At 43.3% G+C, this 24,849-nt stretch overlaps 1 protein-coding gene across 5 annotated transcripts in view; it reads right to left on the reverse strand.

Annotated features, from left to right (window-relative positions):
• PHACTR3 (phosphatase and actin regulator 3) overlaps window positions 1-24,849 on the reverse strand; it is a 148,822-nt gene that overhangs the window by 48,404 nt on the left and 75,569 nt on the right. For 2 of the 5 annotated variants that reach the window (XM_038370537.2, XM_043496094.1), the window contains 6 exons: window positions 23,852-24,013; window positions 20,107-20,184; window positions 15,230-15,409; window positions 8,944-9,144; window positions 3,253-3,520; window positions 1,465-1,712 (listed from right to left, as the gene is read on the reverse strand). In XM_038370537.2, the coding sequence (XP_038226465.1) occupies window positions 1,465-1,712; window positions 3,253-3,520; window positions 8,944-9,144; window positions 15,230-15,409; window positions 20,107-20,184; window positions 23,852-24,013 (1,137 nt within the window). Of the gene's footprint in view, window positions 1-1,464; window positions 1,713-3,252; window positions 3,521-8,943; window positions 9,145-15,229; window positions 15,410-20,106; window positions 20,185-23,851; window positions 24,015-24,849 lie in introns of all 5 variants that reach the window. The other 3 variants (XM_038370539.2, XM_043496092.1, XM_043496093.1) reach the window with 3 other exon arrangements.

Here is a 24,849-nt window from a genome sequence, read left to right on the forward strand (position 1 = left end):
CAACAGAGACAAAGTGGGTGAGGTAATATCTTTGATTAGACCAAAAACCAAAAGATATTACCTCACCAATCTTTTCTCTCTAAAATCCTGGGACCAACATGGCTACAATAACACTTCAATAAGGTACCAGAGTCAGCAGCAGAGCTAGGATCAGAACCCTGACTCTGAGTTCTATACTTATCATTAGATACATTTCCTTTTTAAATTCCTTCTCAATCTGCTACACTGCACTGCTACACTAGTTACTTTTGCAGTGGGCTCTCTCTAAGCTTGTCCCGTTCCAATCTACTGAAACTCATTTAAAATAGAACGTGGTCTTGCTGAACTGAACAAGTTCCACTAACCCAGGAACCTATCCTTGCAACAAAGCCCATTGCCAACTGTGTCCACATATCTATTCAGGAGACACCATCATAGGGCCTAATCACATCAGACACACTATCAGAGGCTCGTTCATCTGCACATCTACCAATGTGATATATGCCATCATGTGCCAGGAATGCCCCTCTGCCATGTACATGGGCCAAACTGGACAGTCTCTACGTAAAAGAATAAATGGACACAAATCAGACGTCAAGAATTATAACATTCAAAAAGCAGTCGGAGAACACTTCAATCTCTTTGGTCACTCGATTACAGACCTAAAAGTGGCAATTCTTCAACAAAAAAACTTCAAAAACAGACTCCAATGAGAGACTGCTGAATTGGAATTAATTTGCAAACTGGATACAATTAACTTAGGCTTGAATAAAGACTGGGAGTGGATGGGTCATTACACAAAGTAAAACTATTTCCCCATGTTTATTCCCCTCCCCCACTGTTCCTCAGACGTTCTTGTCAACTGCTGGAAATAGTCCACCTGGATTATCACTACAAAAGGTTTTTTCCCCCTGCTCTCTTGCTGGTAATAGCTCACTTACCTGATTACTCTTGTTACAGTGTGTATGGTAACACCCATTGTTTCATGTTCTCTATGTATATAAATCTCCCCACTGTATTTTCCACTGAATGCATCCGATGAAGTGAGCTGTGGCTCACGAAAGCTTATGCTCAAATAAATTTGTTCGTCTCTAAGGTGACACAAGTCCTCCTTTTTTTTTTTTTTAAATTATCTATATATCTCTGAATGCCATTTTTGGTATGCTGTAGTTACCAAGAGAGACATGAGCACAAACCGCATCGTTCAGGCATAACTTTAGCACTATCTATTCACTGAGAATCCATGCACAAAAAATGTGCTATAACAGTGCATTTTCACACTCATACACTGATGTATTTTGACAGGTTTAGAGTAGCAGCCGTGTTAGTCTGTATCCGCAAAAAGGACAGGAATACTTGTGGCACCTTAGAGACTAACAAATTTATTAGAGCATAAGCTTTTGTGGGCTACAGCCCACTTCATGGACCATTCCTGTCTATTGAAGTGGTATATTTTCATAAGGATATTAAATTAACTTTCCTTACCAGAAATGATGGAGTCATTCAACACCTCTTCATCCTGATAGAAAACCAAGTTGTCCTTGAGTTCTGAGTTCATAATCAGGTTTTCTTTGTTTTCATCTGACTCTTTGACTGAGTTCCGCTTGTGCTCCAGCTCATTACTGTGGCTCAGTGCATTCTCCTTTTCTTTGTTGCCCTCGATGCTAGATGTTCTGGATGGACGGACATCCACTCTTTTTTTGGGAGACCCTTTGCTTTCTCTGCCATGAAAGCTGTGGATGGAAGGCACACAATTGGATTGTCAGACAAGTCCATTTTAAAGCCATAGTAAAAACCTAGCATTAGATGAACACAGGCATCATGTCCTCTGTGTGATGTACAAGGGACATCATTGGACTGCATTCTCAGAATCGCCATGAGAATGTCTGGGGCTATTCCACTATTCAATTGTTGTCACAAGAATACGGTACAGGAGGGGAATAATTAATGTGTTTTTTGATGTATAGTTGTGTGCTGTACTATGCTGACCTTTTTAAAGAACACAGCATGTGCTTCTAATGTAAAACATACATTGTATGAAGAATTGTCCTTCTAAAAGTTTGTGATCCTGACAAGGATTTAACAGGGCCTGGAAAGGGCACTGTATTAATCCGTTTCCTGTGAGAAAGATTGTTGTGGCATTGAGAAATGTTACCAACCATATAGCTTTGGAATTACCTTTGTCTTTCTCTACTGCTGCAGTGGAGGGTTTCTAATGAAAACCAGACAATGTACCCAACACACTCCTATGTAGCCATGTGTATTGCAAAGCAAGGTACCATATATGCTCATGTAGAAGCCAAGAGTCACACACTAAAGTAATAATACTGAGCACTTGTATAGCATCTTCACAGGGCTACAGTAAGCAGTAACCAGTTAATCTTCTGGGGTAGGTTATTCTTAAATTCACTTTGCAGATGGGGAAACCGACCCCTTTCCTTGTGTTGGTTCACGTCTTTAATTGGGAAGAGGATCATCTCATTGGTAGATCTGTTTATGCTTATAAAGTTATAGCATCAATTAATAAAGGGGACAGACGGAAGAGATCAGGAGGACTTGGGGAGAGCACGGCTGAGGAACAATTCAGAAAAGCCATGGGCTTACAGCAAAGCTATGATCAGGAAAGCTTCAGGAGGCTAGAGAAGGCCAGGGCTGTTTCCAGCAAAATCAGTTAATTTTTCAGATCAGATAATTTTGCACACCAGTGATCAGAACTGGCCATTTGTGGGTGCAATTGCCTGGTTTGTGCATGCAGCCTTGGGATTTTGCCTGCAGAGTAGTCATGCATCGTTGTACAGTTTTGAACATTTGACCTCACATCAGTTCCTCTCCAACAGGATGAAAGTGGTATGTGTGTGTGTGTGTGTGGTCTGAAAGGGTGCAGTTCTTTCAGGAGGACTTCACTGTCTGAATTTATTTAATTTTGATATCCTGCTTCTGTGATGAGCCACCTCTTACACTGGGGCTGAGGATTAGCAAATGATTCCACCTCTTTGATCCCTTATTTCCATGTTGCAGTAGCTTCCCTGTCATAAAAGTAGCATATTATAAAGTAACAGCTGACATGTCCATTTTAACCATGGATTGCTGCCGGAACTAGAGCCACCAAGCAGTGTGCGGACAGAACCAACCTGATTTTAATCAGACTAAATGGGTGGAGTGTTAACGACAGGCAAAACTATTTTCTTTCTGGGAATTTGTATTATGAAAAATACTTTTATTGAAAGGATACTGTTTCCTCATATTCACTATGTCTCTATGTGCTATACTTACCTATCCTGCCGATGTTTAGTGGCCAGAGCCCTGTGGAGCTCCTCAATGACTCTGCTGGGAGGTAAAGGCAGGTGGACAGCAGCTGGATGAGGGGAACCGGTTGGCGTTGGTACCTGGCCTCTGACATGGGGATCAGAACCTTTCTGGCCTGGTGGATGGAAGAGGGCAGCTTGTCCTGAGATTTGGGAGGAACCAACAATGACATAATTCTTCAGGATAGTGGAAGGAGGGGATTTCCCTGCTGGCTCATCTACTTCGCATCCTGCTGCTGAAAATAAAGTGATAAAAAGTCACACTGAGCCTTTCATTGTGGCACACGGAGCCTGGGTTGAGGTTGATTCTACATACTGGACAGATAAAAATGGTGTCATTGTTGTGCCATTGCATAGTAGGGATGTGGCTTGTGTGGTGAGACTTATATATTCAAACAATCTGAAGCCAAAGGACGGATACTGCAAAGATTTAGCCTGGAAAAATGAATAATCTCCCCTCTCCCAATTGGATTCTTCTTTCTTTCTGCCCAAACTCACCAATCCATGCCTGACTCCCAACCTAAGTTCCCTCTAAGCTGTGCGGCCATGCAGTAGCCTATAAAGGGCCACACAGGTGGGGAGAAGTGCCTCTCCCCTGATCTGGTCTGGCCCAGCCCAACCCCACAGGAGCTGCCATGCTGGTGGATAGGCACCCCTCCCCCAGCCAGAGCTGCCATGGCCAGGAGCCTCTCCCTCGGCCCCAAGCTGCTGTGGCAAAAGAGGGTTGGGGGGAGTCGTCTCTCCCTGCCGCAGCCCTGGGGCAGCCTGCATTCCTGGCCCCACCCCAGACCCTGCATCCCCAGCTGGAGTCCTCACACCCCAACCCTCTGCTCCAGCCCTGAGCCCCCTTCTGCACCCCAAACCTCTTATCCCTGGCACCACCCCAGAGCCTTCACCCCCAGCCAGATCCCTCACCCCCCGCACCCAACCCTCTGCTCCAGCCGTGAGCCCCTTCCTGCACCCATAACATTCATTCCGCACATGGACATAAAAATTAGAGGGAACACTACTCCCAAACCCCCTCTCCCTGATCCCTAATAAACCCTGATGGCTACCATCCAGGCTTTCCAATCTTGCACTTTCTCTGCTGAGCTCTAGATGATTGACTTAAAATTTACACAGTCTGGTCTTTGCTGAGGTCAAAATGTGCCAGGATCCATTCTCTGCCCTTCTCCCCCTTCCCCATAATGGACCCCACCGTCTCACCCCATATAGGGAAACACCAGAGCTTGTGAGATATGGTGATATTAGCTAGTTCAGCCAAACTTGCCAGAGCTGATGTGTTCCAAAAGTATTTCAGGTAAGAACAGGGTGGGGTTGAGTACCAAGGAGTGGGAAGAGGAGTGGGGGGATGTTTAACTGATGCTTTTTGTACCCAAAAACTGAGATTTTTCTTGAAGCCACCTAGGGGATTTGGATTGATTTTTAGTGGGAACTGGGCATCCAAACCCCTAATGCAGCTTGGAAATCTTTCTTTGTAACTCCTTTTAAGTTCTGGGCTGAGGTGATTCTTCTCTTTTCTGAACAGCCCATCCCTGACATTCTCCTCTCCAATTCCATCCCATCACTCATATCTATCACTCCAGTGCAACAAACACCTGCCTCTTCTATTGCTGTGCCTCTGATATCTTCCCCCCCCCCGGTTAAGACTGCATGAGGGGTGCTGGGGTAATAGCCTTGTTTGAGAAAGATGTTGCTTCATGTTTTCTCTTTTGCAGTTCTCTTATTCTTTTCATTGCACTTTGCTGGCCACATATCTGTACGGGGTTGTGGTACTTTCTACACTGGAGAGACACCAATGCTGGAGATCTTTTTGGTTGGACTATGTAGAAGGCTATTCCTTTTCCCTTGTTGCCACCTAGTGTTGATAATAAGAATTTAAACTGACACATACTCTTTTTCATTGCAGTGTTGTAGCTGTGTTGGTTCCAGGATATTAGAGACACAAGCTGGGTGAGGTACTATCTTTTACTGGACCAACTTCTGTTGGTGAAAGAGAGACCTCCAACCTGCACAGAGCTCTTCTTCAGGTATGACCTGTGTAGCTTGAAAGCTTGTCTCCTTCACCAACAGAAGCTGATCCAATAATAGATATTCCCTCACCCACCTTTTTCTTTCTACAGGCCCTCCTTACCATTCTAATTTTCTGTGAGGTAAATTCTGTTGCCCTTATCCAGCCAAAACTCCCACTGCTATCAGTGATATCCTGACATTTCTGTGCAAGGATTTCAAGAGTTGGCTCTTGGTTAGCCCAGTTACTTGCAAGAGAAAACAGGAGATGTTCAAAAAGAGATCTAGCACTTTAAGGATAATAATAAACATAGGTTATCAAAATATTTCCTTCCAGGACAATTGTGCTGTAGGTCTCCCTACAGGTACCCAAACCCTGCTTTCAAGGACACTGGTGAAAATCTGGCACAACCCACAAAGTCAATGATGTAACCCAGGGCAGAATTTTGTCCACTGGACATATATTTGAGTAAATTATTTTTTTAAAGATCAAATATTTTTCAAGTTTCAAATTAAAAATAATAAACAAAATTACTAAAGTATTGAATTATAGTACAAATTACACCAGACCCTCGCTAGAACGCGGGATTTGGGATCCATGTGCGATACCATGTTAAAATGAATTGCAATTAAATTAATTAAATTTAGGATCCATGGCCGCGACCATGTTATATGCAAATTCGTGCTATATAGATGCGCGTTTTAGTGAGGGTCCGGTGTATTAGATAGAAAATCAAGAGTGTAAAATGAAACCCCAAATAAGTTAGTGCAAACTGATTGTTTGAAATATGTGGTTAGTTACTAACATGCAACATAACAATATACAAAAACTCTGATACCTGGTGAAATCCTATGGCATTCTGAGCTAAACTTTGAGTTGGGTTTCTACCCAGAGTACATATGTGGGAAAGAATGCTCATGGGCTTGCCCTTTGCAGGCACACAAATTATGGGGTGCACTTTTAAAACTCCAGTACTGGCAGGTGCAAGCATTTGCACCCAGGAAATGCGTGTTGCACCTTCAAAACACAACACTTGTGCATGTGCAGCTGTTACCATTGGTCTAGTGCTCACAGAGATGTTTGCGTGTGTGTGTGCGCACGCACGCACACACAAGTGGACACCTCACATTGTAAATCAGGCCCCTGGTGTGTAATTTAAAGAGACAAAATGTATGCTATCTCTGGCACTGATATATGAGCACCTTGCAGTCTTTATTGTATTTATCCTCATAACACTTCCCTCCCCGTGCTGAGGGAAGACGGTGCTACATTTTACAGATGGGAAATGGAGGCACAAAGAGGCTAAGTGACTTGGGAAGGATCACACAAAGTCTGTGTTAGAGCAGGGAATCAAACCCATGTCTCCCATGCCAATGCTCTAACAACAGGGCAATCCTTCTTCTCTCTGTATGCATGTGCTCTTACAGCTGAAAGAGTGAATCAAATCCACATAGGTGATCTACTTCCTCAAACCTGGAACACTTTAAAGCATAGGAGCATCTACTGGATTGTCTAGTAGGCAAAGTACACTGCCACAGAGCAGTGGCAATAAGGCTCTGTACCAGAGCAGTAGCATCTAAATTCCTTCCCTTTTAACTGATCAGCATGCCTTCTCCATACCCAGAGGGCAGAGAGCCTCGGCTACCAGGAGACATATATCTGAGCTCAAGGAGATTTTGATTATGTGCCACCGTGGAAACACACAATGGATATTTATGATCGTTCCACTCTCCACTGAATCACAGCTCGAAGGGCCACACAACACCTCCTAATTCATACTCTATCTCTGTGCAATAGGGAAGGATACTCTGGTCTAGCCAAGCTGCTGAGGGGTTGGTGGACTTTACTGTCACCTTTATGCTACCTTGATCCCAGAGTCCCACTGCGGACAGTTCAGCCTGGATGCCGCTGAGGTTAATGTTGAGCACTTTTTTTGTTAATTGCACTTCATTTGTCCTAATGAGAGCTGTTCAGGGAATAATCTTACAAAATGATATCTTGCATTCCCCATCCCCTTTTGCAACTAATTAGTGCTTTGCTTATTCCCCTCTCCTCTCCTCCACCATCAGCACCTCCAACGCTGTTAGGGGAAAAAATAAAATAAAGGGCTTTCCAACCCCTCTGTTTTTTCTCTCATGTCATTCTCTTCCCCCTCTCCCCATTTCCACTCCACTGATGGTACTTGTTCAATGTGGGCTTACAATTCCACCCATTCCCAGAAGCAGAACTGAAGAAGGTGTGCTATTATTAGAGCTGGTTGAAAAATAGCTTTTCCCCGAAGAAAATTTAGACAAAAATGAAATATCAAAATGGATATATTTCACCTAAAAATGAATTTTTTTGGAAAACAACATTTCTATTCCAAATGGTGTTGCAAAGTGCCTCGTGGAAGTTGTACTTTGGGTGCCATATGCTTCCATTCTTCTGTACGAGTTGAGCTCTCAGGAAGGACTATATCTCCCATGTGATGAGGGGAAGAGGATGATGAGTCATAGGAGTCCTGGGTCATGGTGCATCATGGGAGCTGTAGTCTGGCCAGAGAGCCTGGCCCATAGAGAAGAATGGAAACAAAAGGCATCCAAACTGCAACTCCCGTGAAACACCATTTTGAATTGAAATATTTCAGTTTTCAGCTGAAAACACACAATTTTTTGGTTTTGGCCATTATATTTTGTTTTTAAAAAAGTTTTCCATGGAAAGCAGACACTTTTAGCAAGAAAACTAATGTTGGTGAAAACCCAATTTTCCATTGAAAAACAGTTGAGAGAGAAAACTTTCAACCAGTCTTAGTCATTGGAGCAGCACTCTAGGATCTTCTGCTTCATGGTGACCCTGCAAATGGGGCCTCTCTTTTCGTACCAGTAAGTTGGGAAGGCAAATGATTGCAGGAACAATGGTTGTCAGTTAGCAGTTTGAAATGCTTGATTATGGGTGTACTCTGGCAGTGTAAAGGAGCCTTTCAGTGGGAATAAATCACTGTTATACTCACTTTAAACTCCTTTGCATTGCTGGAATGGTGAAAAGTGTAAGATCACTGTGGGGGCACATTAGATAATCAGGCTGAGTGTGTTTGAACCTGAAATTCAGAGTGAAACCTGAGATGCAGGAGTGGGTTGTGAAAGTTTGGGTGAACTTTTCATATGTCATTAGAGGAGCTTGCACAGCTCTAATTTAGACCTACCCTAATGAGCAAATCCTTCAGGTAGAAAGCTTGGAAGGATCTATTGACCTGAGTTTTGCAGTTGACAGCTGAGTTCACTGCTTCTGTACTGTTATCACACTGTGGTTCTGTATAGAAAAAAGCTCTTAAACCTTCCTTGTGTTTTCTAGCGACTTGTGGCAAGTCATACACAAGCTGCTGATTTGGTAAATGGTGGATTAGTGCAGGTGGACTTACTGCAGCCTCCTGCAATAAACAAATCAGGACAGGTAAGATATATGTGCAACATGCACAGACTTAGTGCTTCTAGATCAGGGGCAAGGTCCTCAGCTGGTGTAAATCATTAATGCTCCATTCACATCAATGGTACGACATTGATTTACACCAATTAAGTAACTGGCCCAAAATATATATAGGAGAAAAATGATATACAAGGAGAGGACAATGTCGATGGGATGGAAAAGACTTTATTGAACAACATGACTAACCTGTTACACTCTTGATTTTGGAGATTGCCTTAGGTGGTGGAATTGGAAGTGAAGGGGGGCTGGGGAGCTGTGCTAGGTTTCTTTCCATTGGTTTCTGTGGGGAATCTGTGGATTCAGAAATAAGTAAGGCTTGTGGAGTCTCTTCGGTTACTGGCAGGCCGGCATCTTCTAGTTCTTCAGTGGACACTGAAGGTTTCTTGGCTAGGAAAAGGATCAGAAGCAGTAGAATTAATGAGACATGAGATTAATGATGATGATGATAAACCAAGGGGCCATACCAGGAAGATTCAGGAAAATAGAATTCATGGCATTCATTTTTCCACGGTGAAAATAATGAACGTGTGCAATAGCCTACCAGCCAAGGTTGTTGAAGTAAAAATAAAACACACGAGGGTAACTGAAGAAACAGTTAGATACTATGTTCCTAAGGAAACTGATGAGCCTTGAAGGGCCAAATGGCCTTTACTCGTTTCCTCCCCCCCCCCCCAAAAAATGTCTTATGCTCTTTTCTATAATGAGGACAGCAGGATATAGTCGCTTTTGAGAACTGCAGTTGATTAACTTGTAGAATCCAGCTGCAATGATTTAGAGTTACCATGAGAGCACTTCTCCTTGCTAGGAACACAAATGAAGGGTAAGGAATGATTAACTTTTAATTTAGCCTCAAAGATCTTTCTATGATTGCTTTCTGCAGGATTTCCTGGCAATTTTTATTATAATCCTATTAAAATGTGACTTCAACTTGCAGCCCAGTTCTTCTCTATTCCATCTGATACCTGGGGGGCTCAGTCTTTCTTGGGGATGATATTAGGAACCAAGATTGAAACAACCTGATATAAGAAGACCTTCCCTTGGATAACAATAACAATGCTAGAATGGGGAATAGACATTGGGATGTAGGGCAGATGGGATGAGCTTCGCCATCTCGAAGGAGCTGACGCTACAAGCTGCGGAATGCCTCCTGAATGGTGTTGAGTGCACTCCATTCCAAGGAAGTCAGTAAGTGCTGAAGCACTCAGCAGCTGTCCAAACAATTTGCATCCTTGCTTTTAGAATGGAACCAGAAGGCTCCAAAGCAGTGAGGCAGTCGGACACAATAGCCTTGGCAAGATAATAGCATTTAATTTGTTGACAAACAGATTAATGTATGTGTCTAGAAGTGTAGTAATCAGTATTTGTCATTTGGGAAAGTCGGGGGAGAAAATAAATATGCAGTGTTAGTCAGAGATCCTCTTGCAAAATTTTGCTGGATAGAAAGAAAAGTTGCCTCACTTGGGAAATAATCACCTCAGTTTTCAAGGAAGTCATTGCAATCGCTCTATATATATATATTTTTTAAATTGATATTTTGTGATGGTTGCCCTCAAAGATCATTTGCTATTTATACAGCAGGGGCCAAATGCTAAGCATTTGAAAAGCAGAACAATCCTTTATTTGATGACCACTTAAGCCACCTGGAGTAGAGCAAAAGGAAGCCACTCATGAGTGATGTTAGGTATCCCTGAAGGGGTGAAAATCTGAGTATTATTCAGGAACCAGGAAATGCAATGGATCAAGACAACAGAGTTTCAATTCTGGGGACCCAGGAATGCTGCCGATGGGAAGCTGTGAGAGGGAGAACAGGGAGGGTGTTGCTAGTCAGTTGGGCTAGATCCACAAAGAAGACTGGTTTCAGAGTAGCAGCCGTGTTAGTCTGTATTCGCAAAAAGAAAAGGAGTACTTGTGGCACCTTAGAGACTAACAAATTTATGTGAGCATAAGCTTTCGTGAGCTACAGCTCACTTGAGGCTCAGAAGTGCAAGACCTAACTCCAGGCGCCCTGCCACCTAGTGGAATCCTCAGTCCCAAGTTAGGTGTCCATGCTCCCTCTACAATAAATGGGGAGAGTTAGGTGCAACTATGGGAGGCCCAGAAAGCCAGCAAGATGAGCAAGGAGCCACTGAAACTAGCCCCACCTTCCAAAAGTAGTTACCACCTAACTCCACTCGGGATTCACGGTCGTGAACCCGCTCCTGGAGCTAGGTGCCTAAGACAAGTCCAACATTATCTTTTTGCAAAAAACAGCAGTGGTGGTCATTCCCTCTCCCACCCTTTATAGCCAACAGACTGTGGTTAGAGTATTCCTCTGAGATGTGGAAGAAGTAGGTTCAAATCCCTGCTCTGCCTTATTTGAAGCAGTGACTTGAACTGGGGCCTCCTGCATCCTGGGTGAGTGTTCTAACCACTGAGCTATTGGGTACAAAGGAGGGGGGCAGCACCACCACAGCAATGTTTTGTGTGGGTTAGGTGTGCTCTGAGCACACCTACCAGATTAGGCCTGGCGGATGAGATAACCAGAGGAACTCTTAGTGAAAGGATCCTGCCGGGGCTTAGGTGTGAGCTATGCACCAAGCAGCTTAGCAATAGCAGGACGTAACTGTCCTGTCCATAACTGTTTTGTTCAATATCTTCATAAATGATCTGGAGGATGGTGTGGACTGCGCCCTCAGCAAATTTGCAGATGACACTAAGTTGGGGGGAAAGGTAGATACGCTGGAGGGTAGGGCTAGGATACAGAGGGACCTAGACACATTAGAGGACTGGGCCAAAAGAAAACTGATGAGGTTCAACAAGGACAAGTGCAGAGTCCTGCACTTAGGATGGAAAAATCCCATGCACTGCTACAGACTAGGGACCAAGTGGCCAGGCAGCAGTTCTGCAGAAAAGGACCTAGGGATGAGAAGCTGGATATGAGTCAACAGTGTGCCCTTGTTGCCAAGAAGGCTAATGGCATTTTGGGCTGTATAAGTAGGAGCATTGCCAGCAGATCGAGGGACATGATCATTCCCCTCTATTCGGCATTGGTGACGCCTCATCAGGAGTACTGTGTCCAGTTTGGGCCTCACACTACAAGAAGGATGTGGAAAAATTGGAGAGGCCAGCGGAGGGCAACAAAAATGAGCAGGGGGCTGGAGCACATGATTTATGAGGAGAGCCTGAGGGAACTGGGATTGTTTAGTCTGCAGAAGAGAAGAATGAGGGGGGATTTGATAGCTGCTTTCAACTACCTGAAAGGGGGTTCAAAAGAGTATGGATCTAGGCTGTTCTCAGTGTTAGCAGATCACAGAACAAGGAGTAATGGTCTCAAGTTGCAGTGGGGGAGGTTTAGGTTGGATATTAGGAAAAACTTTTTCACTTGGAGGGTGGTGAAGCACTGGAATGGGTTACCTAGGGAGGTGATAGAATCTTCTTCCTTAGAAGTTTTTAAGGTCAGGCTTGACAAAGCCCTGGCTGGGATGATTTAGTTGGGTATTGGTCCTGCTTTGAGCAGGGGGTTGGACTAGATGACCTCCTGAGGTCCCTTCCAACCCTGAATTCTCTGATTCTATGATGTTGCAAAGCAAGGCAGTGGCAGAGGAGGGACTAGAATCTAGAACTCAAGATTCCTCATTCTGGACTCTGGCCTTGAGACCATGACAAAATTCCCAGAATATAATTTTCAAAACCAAAGTTTTTCCATTTTCCACTGGGCTGGGAACCTTTGGGTGATACTGCCATGAAAAACTGTCAGCTGATAAACCAGAAGAACACATTTCTGTCTGAATACCACGTCTAGAAACCCAGAAACATTCAGAATACACCATGGAAATTCCAAGTTTTGCTATTTGGGTGGGTGTGTGTGTCTGGGTTTCTTTCTTTCTTTCTTTTTTTTTGGTTGGTTTGTTTGTTTGTGTTTAACTTTTCATCTGAACTCCAGCAAATTAGACAAGTTTAAAAATTTTAAATGAAATCCTATGTTGCTGGCCTGTATTCCTTTATATATATATATGTACACAGTAGACCTTTATCTAAATAACCTAAAATTGAATACACACAATGGTGAAATATGTACCCATGGACAGGTGTGGACCATATTATTTCTTGAATGTCCAACACTCCAATTCAAGCCAATGCAGGAGGCTTTCTTCAATACGCACCTTTTGTCACTAACTTCAGTGGAAACAGGATAGGATCTAGAATGGAGGATTTGCCAGAGGTTGGTAAAGAGGAGCTAAAAGGACATAGAACAAACAGGAGTGGGTATTGCTGCATAGAAAGTATGCTGTCTGGGAAAATTAAATCCCACCTTTCAGTGTATTGAGGCTGGAGAACTGATACATGCCCCAAGGGAAGAAAACGAAATGCAGACGACAGTAAAGGTTAGGCCAGAGAGATGCTGAACAAAACTGGCATTAGTAAGGGTCACTGGAAATAGGGAAGATCTGGAAAGAAATTAATAGCGACATCCACAATTCAGAAATGAGATGGAAACAATTCAAGAAACCTGGACTCTGCAAATGGGATTTCAATGGTGAAGGAAACAGTGATGAGAAACAGATGCACAGACGCCATAGTCCAATAGAGGAAGTTTATTATTAATCACAGTAGTGCCTGGAGGACCCCAATTAGGACTGAGACTCCTTTGTACTAGGCACTGTTCAAACACAGAGAAATGGACAGTTCCTACCCTACCAAGCATGCAGTCTCATTCAAGAGAAGACACATCAGTGGATAAAATACACAGTAGGAACGGCCACGGGGGGGAGGAGGGGAAGGAACAGCAATAAGAGTGTGAGTTAATATAAGCCAACTATATGCAAGGCTAGAGTGTTTTGACTCTTTGTTTGTTTAGCTTTCATTCTAAGATGCACAGAAGGGGGAAAGCACAAATATTAGATGCCCCATGAATAACAAATCTGTTTTGGGACCATTCATGATGAAATAAGACACCGTGTTGAAATAGAGAAGATAAGCTAGGTTTAAAGAAATGGGTTGATACAATAGCACAAAAATCATCTGTTGTCTGCTGTGGGCAAGTAGGAGAAGGGATGAAATACCTGAGGGGAAACAATTTGTGTGGGAGTGGAGTTACCACAAGCACCAGAGGAACAATCTGATATGTCATGAAAAACGCAAAACAGTGATCCTGGAGAATAGATCAGAGAGGAAGAGAGAGCTGGGAATGTATAAAAGACAGAAATGGAAAACCTTTCAGAGCAATGCTTAGACAACAGAAGTAAAACAAATTCTGATCAAATCAACAGGGAGATGTAAGGGGGATGGAGTTGTATTTAGAGCTGCAGTGGGGTAAAGGAGAGGGGCTGGGGAAAGGGGGCAGTGGAGGGACTGGGATAAGGAGCCAAGGGAAGCGGTGGGTGAGGGTCTGCAATGAGAGGCCTGGTATGGGAAGTGGGCTGAGGAGCCTAGGATTTGGCAGGAGACTGGGAATGGGGCAGCCTGGAAGAGACACAGGCAGAAGGGTCTATAACCACTCTCCTCAGGACCAGGAATAGAACACAGGATTCCTGAAAATCAACGTTCTTCTCCTGTCATCAACTAACTGTGCAATCCACTGGCAAAGTGTGCACCTTGTCTCCTTCTAGTGGTTGACCCACATAGAGATGACAACCTACTGCTACCAGTTACTCTGTTAGCTCAAGTGGCCAAGGTCTGTGTGGTGGCTCTAAAGGTTTTAACCCTACTGAGTTGTTATTAGGGTGACCAGACAGCAAGTGTAAAAAATCAGGACAGGAGGTGGAGGTAGTAGGAGCCTATATAAGAAAAAGTCCCAAAAATCGAGATTGTCCCTATAAAATCGGGACATCTGGTTACCCTAGTTGTTATGGTTCTGCAGGATGAAATTTCTGGTTTGTTTTTTTTTTTTCATTTTGTTTTTTATAAAAGCCTAGGAAACTATATATAAAACACTATGTTAAAAGAATATTATGTTGGCAAAGTTACACACTTGATATTTAAGAAATGTCAAAATTCAGGTAGAATTATGCCAATGAAAGATTCCCCTAACCCAAAAGGTATCCTCAGCCAGCCACTTAGGTAAGCTTTACATCAGCTTTTCAGTGCTAGAACAGTGCAAAGCAGACTTAACCAGGTCCAAATCCGGGTTTGTATTCTGAGCTGGGTCAAAATATATCGGTATTTAGATGGAGCGAACTTGATTTGTGTTTATCTGTACTATTGATACAGGCCTGTTCGTTGTAGTAACTTGGTATAGGGAAGAACTCTCCTAATACCAACATGGCATGTGTCATTGTTTATGTGCGCAACTCATCCCAATACTCCTGGCTTTGTGTGTCCCTCAGTAAAATGTACATCTCAAAAATCACTATTCTTACAGGACTGATTGATTGCTAATCTGGTCTGGAGGGGACTGAACTGAACACAGAGCTCTGGCTCTCTGATGCACTAATTCATTGGACTCATTGCATGGCAACTCAATAGAAGCACTTTAGCATGTTATATCCAATACCTGCATCCTCTTTTAGCTCCTCTGAGTGCAGATCCTCGCCAAGTGAGGTTGCATTTGTTGTTACTGCTGTACTTTCCTGCTGCATCTCTTCTGAGGTAAGTGCCTGGCATACAGGGGATTGAGGGTCACTCTGCATTGATCTGGTGGCACCATCAGCAGCGCCTGCTTTGCCTCCAGCATCTAAAACACCACATCACTTAATCTTAATTAAATCACCAGCTGCAAAAGTGAAAACATCTTGACATAAATTTGTTAGTCTCTAAGGTGCCACAAGTACTCCTTTTCTTTTTGCGAATACAGACTAACACGGCTGCTACTCTGAAACATCTTGACATTCTCTTTCATTAGGGTATGCACAGATAGCCTATCACTTATCCTGCAGCGTCCCTTGCAAGAGCTCACTTTGGCAGCATCTATCATTTTCAGAGGTGCTGAGTGCCTGCAGCTGCCAATGACATCCAGCAGGCCTTGTAGGTGCTCTGCACCTCTGAAGATCAGGCCACTGATATCTGGGTGCCTCAGTGTGCATTTAGGGGCTCCATTTTAGACACCCACCTTTCAAAATGTTGGGTTAAATATTTGGGCACAACTGAAATCCAAACCTCTCTTGACATAGGGCCAGATTCTGATACTCTCCCACTGAGGAGGGAGGTCCTCTGCCAATAATCCTAACAGCTGTAAGCATTCTGACACCTTTTTAGGTTCTTAAGTTTTTTCCAATGCAGGGAACATTCCTCAATGGGAATACAAACTATGCTGTCTCTCATTTCCCTGATCCTCTCTCTCAGCAAGTACAGGCTCAACACCACCATTGCAAATCAAGCAATTATTTCTAGCTTGGGCCAGCTTTCGCCAATGATGTGTGTGTACACTGTCCACCTCTCACCAGATAACTTATATTTCTCAGTCCTAGACGCTCCTCATTAGAAGTTCATGACAAGGCTGTCTTCTCCTTGGAATGATTTCATTGCAAGTTTCTTAAACAGTGATTTAAAGGCGTTAACATTCACAGACCGCTTTTTATTTTTTAATATCGAGACCATTTGCAGAGTACGTTTCTTCTCATTTGAGTGAGGGTATCAGAAGTCAGCCTACTAATGCTGCAGAGCTAATGCAATATTTTTATAGGCTGATCTCATCCAATCTGCCTCATAATCAGGTTTGGTGAAAAGTTTCTGTTCTTAAAATAGCCCCTGCAGTAGCACAGTTGCTATGATACAAGGAAAGGGGGTGGTGGAGTTCATTGCCTATGTTTCAGCTGATCCTGAAGCCAGTCTATACATAATCACTGGCAAATTAACAGCTGTCTACACTATTTGTAAGACAGAGCTTTTCTTCCAGTGCTATAAAACATTTTACATTTGATCAAATCTACGCTTCACAGCAAAAACTCCATAAATGTTTCCCAGGAGCAGACTGGGTGGCTCTGCTTTGTAAGTGCCCTGTGTTCTCCAAGAGATACCTGCTGCTTTGGCAAGCCACCAAATGCTGCACCACAACAATAAAGATACCAAGACAGAATGTTAACTCCTTTAAATCATTGCCTAAGAAAACTGTAATGACTCATGAAATAAGCAGAAGACAGCCCTGTCGATGACCTTCTAATGAGGAGTGTCTAAGACTGAGAACTATGAGGTCCCTGGTCAGAGGTGGACACCACATCCTCAGAGCACTGTAGAGATGTGGCTGGAGCTGGAAGCAAGTGCATTGATTTGCAGGGGGTGATACTGACCCCATAGATTTTTGAGCAAGGGTGGGGGGAAAGAAGGTAACTTTATACTCACGGATGAGGAAAACATGAGAGAATCTACACCATCAGAATACCACGGAAAGTGATCTCGGGAAGAAGCAATGCTCTTCCATGCTGGAATAATCAGCCCATTACTGTGCAATGCAGTCAAGTAACAAACCTTATCATTAACTTGCTCCTGCCACTCTAGAAGCCCGGGGGTGCATGTGTGTCCCCCAGTGATGAAGGAAATCCTCAGAAGTGGCACAGGTCAGGCAGAGTTAACAGGAGACAGCAACCCATGGTTAATGAAAGCTGCTGCATCATTTCCAGTAGTGCCCACTAGGCTACGTTGTCCCTAGCCTGGACTCAGCCACGCTGGGGAGGAAAGGAGAGTGAGACTGCTCACATTGTGGCACTAGCCAGGGGACAGGGGTGAGCAGGGGATGCTTGCTGGCTATTCCCCACTAAGCATAAGTGGGCCTTGGCTGTGGCCAGAAGTAGGAGGACAGTAAACTTCACTTTGAGAAGGCAGGTGGTAACTTACCACCTGTCTGCAAAGTGAGGCAGGCAGAGGCTCTGATGGATAGTTCCTCCCTGGGCTGCTCTTAAATTGAAGCAGCTCCTGTGCTGGACCTTACCCAGAGCTGGCCCGAATGGCCCTGTTAGGGATGCTGCACAGTTTCTGTAGCCTGGTGTAGTGCAGTATGTGAGTTAGCAGAGGGGCACACTGTACGGATGGAGTGTGTCGCTGCTGCTATAAAGAGGTGACAGTGGGTTAGCAGGTTTCTCCGACTTGGTCTCCATCTCTCACTGTTTGGATTATTTTACCGATGTGAGCAGGTACCGGTGCGGTGGTAGGCACCTAAATACCTTCATGAATCCCTCCCCAGATGCTCAGCAGGAGAGCAGAGTCCAAAAGAGAAACAAGGGATTTAGAGATTTACTGTGGTGTGCTTAGCACAATGCTGCTGCTCTGACAATTGCAGTTTATTGCTGTGAGTGTCCATTAAAAAAAGGATTGAATCTGAAAAGATTAGAATGCCGCTGCCACAGCATTATCATCGTCTGAGTAGGTTTCTCATCAGTTATTAAAAGAGATTCTGGACAATTTTTAACAGCAGTTAATAAACTGCATATGTTAATAAAGCCATAAAATAGCCTCTGAGATTCAAAACATCCATTGTCTTTGGAAGGAAATAACATGGAGCATATTATATTGTCCTTTGGTTGCCCATAACTCACGAATTCCTGTCTAGACACCTGTGTGGCATTGTATATTTGCCTGATGGTTTTATAGGCTCCATGTAACTGTAACACAGAGAAGTTTTTTTAAAAAAAGGGTGAGTGTATGGGGGGGAAATACCCAGCCAGTCCATTTCCAACTGACCTTTTAAAAACCCTATTCCCACTGGTCGCTGTTTATTAAACTAGGCTTATCTGCTTTTTGCTAAAATTATTTTAATACATAGCCCCTATTCAACCAGGTCTCAGTGACTAGTGAAAAGCTGATCCAATCCTCCTGCTATTGGCTTTGATGTGCTCTATATCACTTGTCTGTACTGCTCTCTTAAAAATCTATAACTACCCGTGTCTTCAAATTCAGAGATCACTGAAAACCATGGAGACAAGCCCTGAGAAGTCTACTAGATATACACACACACACACTTCTCTGGGCTTGGTTATGTGGTGGGATAATGTGCTGCACAGGAGTGTAATTTTGAAAGTGCACTAACATGTTGCACGTTAATTGGCCAGTTGTGCTGCTGCACTTTAACATACTCTACAAAAGTGCTCCATACTACATGAAAGCGCGCTAGGGAATCTTTCTTGCACACCTGTGGAATGTACATGGAAAAATTAACGTGCAATATGTTAGTGTGCTTTACAAATCAGAGCCCCGTAAAGCACATTACCCCACCATGTAGAGAAGCTCTCAGACTTAGATTTATCTATCTAGTAGCACCAATATGCTACCAGACCAAATATTGGTCTAGAATAAAGAGCAAAAGAGTTCAGTGAAAAACTCATCATATTTAACAGCCAAAATTATGAAAAACTTCTATTTTAAAATAAGTTGGCCATGTAGGTTTATAGCTTGTACTTAAGATAAATACATATAGCTTTTCTGCAGTTATGACAGGCTTCTCTGTTTAAAATGCTCACTTTCTGATCAGTTACTCTCCATCACAGCCTCATCTAGTGTCATTATGAGGGTTATTTATAGATTTGGAATTTTGTTTTAAATGAGGCAATATAATTATTGCTCCTATTAGTTTCAATGAAATATTCCACCTCTCCAATTGGACTGACTCAGCCGGCCCCTCTTCCCTCATAACACCATCTGTTACAAAGTTCTCAGCCTCAAGGGGGAAAGGCTTTTTTTTTTTTTTAAAAAAAAAGCTATCTTTAGAAAAAAAAATGGTTGTCAGAAGTTGGGTCTGTGATGCTGGGAACACACCAAACCTGGAAGAATGCTAAACTTTCTCAGGAACAGGGGTCTTTTGTTCATTTAGAAACATCTGTTTGGGGGCCTTAGACGAGTAGCATACAGAATCACAAACCTTCCTGCATATGTATGGCAAGTTATAATCTTGCATTCAGTCATTGCTTCACACTTGTTATGTATTCAGGTAAGCTTTTAAAAATAACAGTACTAAATGCCTCTCTCTTTTGTAGCAATGAAGAACTCATGTAATTAGAAGACACCTTGTACCAAACTTGGTTTACCAGAAAGACAGCAGAAAATACGGATTAATATCATTCTATGAGATCTGAATTCATGGATTGTACTTGCTAGCTTCATTACTGAATACTTCTGTATAGCTGAGTTCACATTCATATAAACTTTACTGAGTTTCTTGGCAATCTGAGTAGAAGGGCTTATGTCAGTTGCACAAAATATGGTTGAATTCATGTCTTGTGTAAATCTCCTGACAGTGGAATGGCACCCAAGATGGAGTTACACCATAAACCACACTGGATATGTTGTGTGACTCCAGGTATGAAACTGATCCAATGATTGTTCAAACTAGTCACTGTTTCGTTTTTTTTTTCCGACTATGGGTTCTTATAATTTCTTTCTGTCACGTGTTTCTAGCCCTCATGTGAAGGACAACAATAAAAAACAAAGACAGGTTTTACTTGCCTTGTTCCATCATTTCCAGAAGACCTTTCTTAATGAGTTCATCCCGACCTGGCCTTGCAGTAATCTTCTTCTCTAACACTGCAAAAATGATAGTATAACATAGAAAATCAGAGCAAACAATGGATGGAAGTTGTTAAGGAAAAGTTAGCATATGTGACTCCATTTTGGTTTGGAGCCCACCATTGTTTAAAAGCAAGCACATCATGCCCTTAGATACTGCATTACTGTGAACCCGCCCCCTCCGCCCCCCGTCTCCAGCCTTTCTTGACTCCCGGTTTTTGTTCTTTGTCTGTTCCTCACTCCCTGCCTCCTGGCCTTATGATGTGGGCCTCCCATCCTGATAAGAAAACTGGTGCATTGCTTCAGGGCCATGGTGTGCAGCTGAAGTAATAGTTTAGCACGGGGGATGCACTTAGCAGGGATAAGTGGTAGATAGGAAAAAGGTTTGTCTATTGGCTAAGGTTTCCGATGCACGAGGGCAACATGCTTTGCTAAAAGGTATATAATCTTTGTATAGCCTGCATTTGGGAACTCTGCAGTTGTGGACTTTGTTCGTGTGCCTCAGCCTAGACTCAAATTGTGCATGACCTATCAGGTATAATTTGTAGCAGTTCTTGTGCGTGACCTATCAGGTATAATTCGTAACAAAGTACACACATAAGACAAGTCAATATGAAAGCTGCAACAGGTGGGTTCTCTAGTCCCACACGTAGTGAGCTGGCCAGAGGAGGACTACACAGTTGGAGTTTTAGGGGCAAGTTCAATGTGTTTTCATTGCTAGAACAGTGGTAGTAATGCTAGTCAAGGTGCAGGATACTGAAAAGATCAAAACTTCCAAAAGGGGTCTGAACAATCATGTTCATATCCAGATCCAAAGTTCAAGGGTGTTGCAGACTGGGTCTTTGATTGGACCCATTACACATAGGTCCCAGCTGTCTGGTTTTCAGTCTAAACTTTCCCCAAGTTCGGGAGATGTTCAGGTCCTGGTTTGGATTCAGACCTCTCTGTACAAGGCAGTAGAAAAAAAAGTTAATGTGTTTCTGATTTGCAGGGGGAAGACAATGAAACCATCCTCACCAAGCTTTCTTTCCTACTAACCAATGTGTGCCTCTCTTAAACCATGTATTTTGTATTATTTGTTGAATATATTATTGCACCTGATTGATCTTCATCCACAAGGATGAGGCCTTTATGTGCCCTCCTTGCTTAGGAATTTGTCTAGTAAATCACCAGCTAATTCCATTCACAGAATGAAAAAAGGGGGTTTCCAATCTCTCTCTTCCTTTTTCCTACATCTCTAACTATCTTCCATTCTGTGAATCGACCCCTTCTGTGTATCAGAGGAATTTGCCAAGTTTAAGAGAAGAGTGAATCTGATTTAAATCTAGAAAACGAAACACTGTGAGTTATCAAACCACCAGAGAAATGCAGCTGCATGGTGTTGAGAATGGTGGCAATATCACTGTGTCCTCTCTCCTGATAGCACTCTAGCTTCCATGGTCAGGGGCAAGAAGAAGTAGAGCCCTCATGCAGTGGAACTGGAATGATTTTGCTATGCACAGTGTGAGAAGAGAGATGCTGGCAGCCCACATGGGGGATATGCAACATTTCACACCAGGGATTCATGCTCCCGCGTCCACAGAGAAGAGGCTCCCCGTGTCTTAGAGTAGAAAGGTATATCAGAGGATGAGTCAAAGGCTGGTAAGTGGATTCAAGGCTACCAAGATGCAGCAGTCATTGCTACCAAGGAGCAGGGATGCACAACATGTGGTAGGTACTATACTCTCGATGGTGCAGTAGCACATATGGAGGAGCCTTGCAGAGTGTGTTCCTTCTTACGTGATCCCCACAGAGCACCCGTGTGCCCAGTCAGTTTGCATCAGCCCATGCCCTGGTACAAGGAGGCACTCCTTAGAATCTCAGGAAAAGACAAGTGACTCTTGTTTCTGAGTGCTGTACTCTGGGGGTGTCATCAGAGATTCAAGAGAGCAGACACTTTCCCTCACACAGTGGTCTGCTGGGCACATCTTTAACACAGTGGCTGATGCTTTTAGGAAGGAATGTTTACATTCTGTAGAGCGTTCTGGTTAAGAGTCCAGCCCTATCAGTCAGAGTAGCTCCCTCTTGTCGTTTTCCATAATGTCAGCGTAACCTCCCCAAAAAGTCAGAACAATACATGGAATCATGTTTCTAGCAACTGTTCTCATGCAGAGAAAGTCCCCGAGGAGTGAAATGATGACTGCAAACTTCATTTAAGTTTGCACGATACAGAGAAGACACCCTGTAGTAGTTTGACTGCCGCTGAACTTACTGAATTAGTTGTATCAAGAATTGCTAGGATTAATTTCTGTGCCCTCTTGGTAATAAACTAAGGGTGTCAAAAGATGCTCTGGGTGTTTTGCTTTGGCTGAAACAGGATAACTGTGTTTTCTCTTTCTGATCGTAACATTCATTTTCCATTATATCTGTCACTGGTGACTAATACAATTGAATAATATACTATGTTTAGAGTTCCTGATAAATTCCCTACCCAAAACCAAGAATTTAAAAATAAGTTTAAATACAATATATATGTACAAAAATTCATGTTTAGAAAATTGAAAAAATCACCACCAGCAACCAGAAACCTCAATTATGTGGTGTATGGATACTATTTAGATGAGAAGCTTTGGGAGATGTCACTAAGCTATAGGAAGTAGAGCTGGTCATATACTATTACTCAGAGTCATTATTTAATGCATTTTAATATTTTTGTTAAGTAATTCATCTGATTGATCCATTTTTCTCAGTATTTAACCGAGTATTCTTGTTTTTATTATTTAATTCTGAATGCAAGGGGCCAGATTAGCATCACCATATAGCCACAGAGCTATTGCAGTGCAAGCTGCCTCACACTGTCCCTCTGATGTGCATTAACCCTGACCTGGAGAATGTATCTCTTGGAAATACTTGAATTCATGTCAGTCCATCACCTCTCTGCTAAGTGCCAACACAGGGATCAGTTATGAAGTTGTGGCTTCTTTTTTTTCTTTTTCTTTTTTTTTGGCAGTGTAGATACCCATCCTAAGGTCCCCACTAAGACCTGGATTGATACCATTGACTATTTCACAAAGGCCACTAAGAGCCCATCAGCTGGTATTACTTTGAGACACATTGATGAGGGGCTAATTCCAAGTAGTCATTGAAGGTTCTCTTAGCCTTTCTTGGGATTTTAGGTAGATTGGAAGGAATAGTAATGAAATCCCTCCTACACTCGGCTTTACCAGAAGGGCTAGACTTTGATACCCTCCCTCATTTTCAGTAGTACCTTACTCTACGAGTGGTCCTCTGACTTCAATGGCACTATTCATCTCTAAGGTACTATTCAACATAAGGTATCACAGTCCGGCCTTTAAATTAGCAGCCGCAGCTAATGCTGCAGTATCTTCATCCCTTACAAAGAGCAGTGAAGGGCAGAAATGGGGAGGTGAGACGGCGGACAGCCTGATAAATCGAGCTTTAGATTTTGTTCTTTGCTGATTGGATTGGTAGAAATCCCGGTCTTTGAAATTCTGTGACCAAGAGGTCAAATCATAATGGTTCCTTCTGACCTTAAAATGTCTGAAATCTATGACAGGCCAGATTCTTACACTTCCATTTAGAAACAGCTCATCAATAACCTGCCCTACTTCAGCAAACTCTGCTCATTTCTCTTCACAGGGTGGACTTTGCCTTGCACTGAATCAAGCTGTTGCTCTTCCCATACCTGCTGATGTTTGCTTTAGTTTCTCGTTTTTCTTTTTCCTCCACTTCCATGGTTTGAAGATCCTGCCCAATGTTGCCAGCTTGCTGTTCCTTCTCACAGGTGGCGTTCTAATCCCTGAGACCAGATATTCAGAATGCATTGCAGGGGACTGCTCCATCTCATCTAAGAGGCAAAAACAGAACAAAGCTGCTGGTTAAAAGAAAATAAGACCAAGTATTTCTGAAGAGGCTTAGTAAGACGGCAGGGGCAGGGAAGTATGGTGGTTATTCCAGCTAAAAGAGCATTCGCCTTAGTCACCAAGCAATGTAGTGCAAGACAGGGAAATGAAGTCATTGGAGCCCTTAAAGTAGGGGGACCAGATCCATGGATGCTGAGCAGGGAGGTATGTGCCAGCAAGGCTTTTTGTACTGCCGGAGTGACCTTTCTTGGCTTTGTATCTCACTCATCACCACTGACTCCAAGCACCTGGTATCTGACTCTATTGCGACCTCTCTCAAGGAGTCCATTGGGGGCTAGGTGCATGGAGTTTATGAGCTCCGGTGGAGGAGAATTTGTGCATTCCCAGTCTGCCCTGACCATGCTCCCATCTTGGTCAGTGATGCTCACTTTTTGGCATGATTCCCTACAGCCCTCCCCCAGCCCAAGGGAGGTGTTGGCTTTGTAACTCCCCTTCCCTCCACAACAGACTATCTCATGCTTCCTCAATGAAGAATCCTCTGCCAGGCTCCTACTCCAACAAAAGCACCAGATGAATGTGGCCCTGTGTGAGAGAGGGGGACGTTGTAGCTTTAAATGTAATGTTGGACTTGGGAGCTCACTTTCTGCCTTGGCCTATGAAGGGATCAAACTGGAAGTGAAATGAAAGGAAGGAGCCTTGTGCTAACAACCCACAAGAATTGTTAGTCACAGGCTGAGTTAGTAAGGATGGCCCAGGGGTGGGGACACTAGCCCGTAACATATGAGACAGAGCTTCAGTTCCCTGCTCTGTCACGTTTCCA

Source organism: Dermochelys coriacea, chromosome 13 (assembly GCF_009764565.3).
Source record: "Dermochelys coriacea isolate rDerCor1 chromosome 13, rDerCor1.pri.v4, whole genome shotgun sequence".
Taxonomy (NCBI): domain Eukaryota; kingdom Metazoa; phylum Chordata; order Testudines; family Dermochelyidae; genus Dermochelys; species Dermochelys coriacea.